Source organism: Gopherus evgoodei, unplaced genomic scaffold (assembly GCF_007399415.2).
Source record: "Gopherus evgoodei ecotype Sinaloan lineage unplaced genomic scaffold, rGopEvg1_v1.p scaffold_128_arrow_ctg1, whole genome shotgun sequence".
Taxonomy (NCBI): domain Eukaryota; kingdom Metazoa; phylum Chordata; order Testudines; family Testudinidae; genus Gopherus; species Gopherus evgoodei.
This window is the reverse complement of record NW_022059791.1, coordinates 191-4,244: the sequence shown is the minus strand read 5'-3', so window position 1 is coordinate 4,244 and position 4,054 is coordinate 191. Positions and strand designations below refer to the sequence as shown.

The following is a 4,054-nucleotide window of genomic DNA, read 5'->3' as shown; positions in this document are numbered from 1 at the left end:
TTCTTTCAGGTACATAGCCTCTAGTTATCCTTCATATATCATAAACATTATAAAGTCTTAGAGATGATACCTCAATAGAAGTATGCTCAAAATTCAGCTTTCTAATCTCTACTTGAGTGTAGTTCAGGCTCTCCTTAGTGAAGGGGTATGAACCCCCACCATTTCCATTTCTCTATCATGTCTATATAAACCATATACTGGGATTTTATTGTCTAATTTTTCTATTAGCCAAGTCTTGGATGCATATTCTGTCAGGCTTTGTTTTCATATCAAATATATTGGTCTTTAATTCCTTCCCATGTGCTGTTAAGATGTGGGCATTCCAGCTGAAAATAGTCACCCCTGTTTCTTACCATCAATAGATGTTTCACTTAGGAAAGTATGAAGTTGTTCCACTGACAGGTGGCTAGCCTGCAGCTTTAATTCAAATTCTCATTTTCTGTTTTTTTCCTGTACTACAATTTATTACATCAACCTTTAATGCAATGAATCTCTTTTCACCCCAGTGTTATACATTACCTCCCATTCATTGCCAGTCCCCACATCAGGTTCTCTTTTAGATATGTCCTAACAGCTTCTGCATAGGAGAGATTATTAGTAACTTGAGGTTTTTGCATTTCTCTTGCTTGCTTCCCTGCAGACAGCCTGCATATTCTAAGCTGTGTTTTCTTCCACAGTTACAACATTTTTGTTCTGTCCTTTCCTTACAATCATCATAGGAATGGTCACTTGCACACTTACTGCACTGTACTTTCCCATTGGAATTATTTGCTTCATGACTAAATCTCTGGCAGCTGTAGAATCTCACAGAAGCAGGAATATAGGACAAACTCCAGAATATCTGATACCCTAAAGTTACTCTGTTTGGTCACATCTCTCCCTTACAATGTGTCCAGCACAGCTGTCAAGTACTTGCTGTCACTTCCTCTTCTGCTAATTAGCCGCTTAGCACTTATCACTAACTATTCCTTGCTTTCTTTCCTGACATTTCATTGGGCACCCCAAATACTACCCTTCTGGTTTCTGTGAGGAATCTGGGTAGCTGACAGCTCATTTTTATTTTACCCAGCACCTTTGTCTTAAGGAGTGTCCCTACTAGCTCTTTGTTTTTACATTCCACTAATGAGTCTCCAGCACGTAGCATCTTAGCTCTTGCTTAAAGACTTGGTGGCATAACTCATGTGACTGGAGTAATGTCGTGGATGGATATAAATTGTTCAGGAAGGACAGGCAGGGCAGAAAAGGTGGGGGAGTTGCATTGTATGTAAGAGAGCAGTATGACTGCTCAGAGCTCCGGTATGAAACTGCAGAAAAACCTGCGAGTCTCTGGATTAAGTATAGAAGTGTGAACAACAAGGGTGTTGTCATGGTGGGAGTCTGCTATAGACCAGCAGACCAGAGGGATGAGGTGGATGAGGGTTGTTTTAGACAACTAACAGAAGTTACTAGATCACAGGCCCTGATTCTCATGGTGGACTACAATCACCCCGATATCTGTTGGGAGAGCAATACAGGAGTACACAGACAATCCAGGAAGTTTTTGGAAAGTGTAGGGGGCAATTTCCTGGTGCAAGTGCTGGAGGAACCAACTAGGGGCAGAGCTCTTCTTGACCTGCTGCTCACAAACAGGGAAGAACTAGTAGGGGAACCTGAGAGGCAGTGACCATGAGATGGTCAAGTTCAGAATCCGGACACAAGGAAGAAAGGAGAGCAGCAGAATACGGACTCTGGACTTCAGAAAAGGAGACTTTGACTCCCTCAGGGAACTGATGGACAGGATCCCCTGGGAGAATAACATGAGGGGAAAGGAGTCCAGGAGAGCTGGCTGTATTTTAAATAATCCTTATTGTGGTTTCAGGAACAAACCATCCCAATGTGTAGAAAAAATAGTAAATATCTTAGCTTAACAATGAAATCCTTGGTGATCTTAAACACAAAAAAGAAGCCTAAAAGAAGTGGAGGATTGAACAAATGACCAGGGAGGATTATAGAAATATTGCTCAGGCATGCAGGAGTGAAATCAGGAGTGGGAAGAGTCATTCCTCAGTTAATGTTGCACATCAGCCTGGTTTCACCCTTTGTAAGATCGACCCTGTATCTTATTACTGCTTCATAGTTAATATCGAGAATCAGAAAAGGCATTGCCAGTCCCTCACCACATCACCATCATCACCAGAGGAACTAAGGGAGAATTTACTCCCCTTCATAATTTATGGCATGAACCGAGCTCTTGTGAGGGGATAAAAATTATTCCTTCACCTACAGGCCACTGAGATGCTGAGCATACCAGGATATATTGTTTGATTTAATGGAAATAAAGCTAACAGAAGATCGGTATCTAAGGACACTAGACTGCATAGAACATCTCAGTCCAAGATTTCAGTTGATGTATTTATTGATTTTAACTCAGAAGACATGGCATGATTCTGGGCATTGCCAGAAGTGAAATACAGCATTTAAGCATCCTTGTTATGCTCTGGTATGTCACCAGATGGGATATGATAGACAGAGAAATGATCTGATCTGTCATATCAGTATTTGGCTACCAGAGACACGGGCTGGTATAGTAGTGATTGATATCCACATAGAACACCCTCTTCCCCATCAGAGCAGTGTTCTGTCCTCGAACACAGACACTTTGCTCTGAAATTGACATTTAGTCTTAAAATTTCATCCCTTAACCAGGAGAGGGAAGGAGTTTCTGAATATTTATGGAATTAATTCACGAGATTTGATTAAGTTTTAACTCTATGTTCTTCCAATTCAGTCACATAGATTTATTGTTCCTAAACTCATCCCATGGCAGACGGCAGAAACCAAACGGTCATCATGGAATTCATCCTTCTGGGATTTGGGGATCTCCCTGACTTGCAAAACCTTCTCTTCCTGATGTTCCTAGTGATCTACATGGCAACTGTGGCCGGGAACACCCTCATCGTGGTGCTCGTTGTGGCTAATCAGCACTTTCACACTCCCATGTACTTCTTCCTGGGGAATCTGTCCTGCCTGGAGATCTTCTACACCTCAACCATCCTGCCCAGGTTGCTGGCCGGTCTCCTGACTGGGGACAAAACCATCTCAGTCAGTGGCTGCCTCACACAACTGTATTTCTTTAGTTCTCTGGTGGCAACAGAATGCTGTCTCCTAGCAGCAATGTCTTATGATTGGTATTTAGCGATATGTAAACCCCTACACTATTCAACTCTTATGAATATCAGGTTTTACCTCCAAATGGCTGCTGCATCATGGTTAAATGGTTGTTTGGCTGCAATTATCTTAATCTCACTCCTATCCCACTTACAATTTTGTGGCCCAAATGAAATCAACCATTTCTATTGTGATATCATCCCACTGATGGAACTTTCCTACACTGGCACACACCTTATTATATTGGTAGACTTCATAGTAGCCTGTGTATTCATCCTGCCTTCCTTCTTACTAACCCTGACATCCTATGTGTGCATCATCACCACCATCGTGAGAATCCCTTCCACCACCGGGAGAAAAAAAGCCTTTTCCACCTGCTCCTCTCACCTCATTGTGGTGACGATTTTCTATGGAACCTTAATGGTTGTGTACATACTGCCAAATGTGATACACTGAGAGACCTGAACAAAGTGCTCTCTCTTTGTTACACAGTCCTGACTCCTCTGGTAAACCCCCTCATCTACAGCTTGAGAAATAGAGAGGTCAAGGAAGCTTTGTGCAAAGCAATCAGTAAATGTGGCTTTCAGAAAAATTTGCAAAGACTCTGAGATAATAACTTAGCCTGAGGATTTCACAAGTGTCCAGGTGATTTAAGCAATCAGCCCCATTAAAATTAAGTTGAAAAATCCCAGTGAACATCTCAGCACTCAGTCTTGTCCATCTCAGTGGAAGGACCATGGAGGGAGGTGGCCATAACCATGCTCCCATCATGCAGATATTAACTGGGCATGTCATAAACAGATAAGTAAGAGTTAATAGAACAGAAGTACTTCATATCTCTTTTGCCTGTAAAGGGTTAACAAGATCAGTGAGCCTGGCTGTCACCTGACCATAGGACCAGTCAGGG

General features: G+C 42.2%; 1 protein-coding gene across 1 annotated transcript; it reads left to right on the top strand.

The window, feature by feature from the left end:
* Positions 1-2,706: 2,706 nt before the first annotated feature.
* Positions 2,707-3,717, top strand: LOC115639800 (olfactory receptor 6N1-like; the record flags this gene model as incomplete). The annotated part of the gene is given in 2 exon segments (XM_030542776.1): positions 2,707-3,580; positions 3,583-3,717. Coding segments are annotated over 2 exon segments (916 nt in total), but the record flags the coding sequence as incomplete, so codon positions are not given.
* Positions 3,718-4,054: the final 337 nt, after the last annotated feature.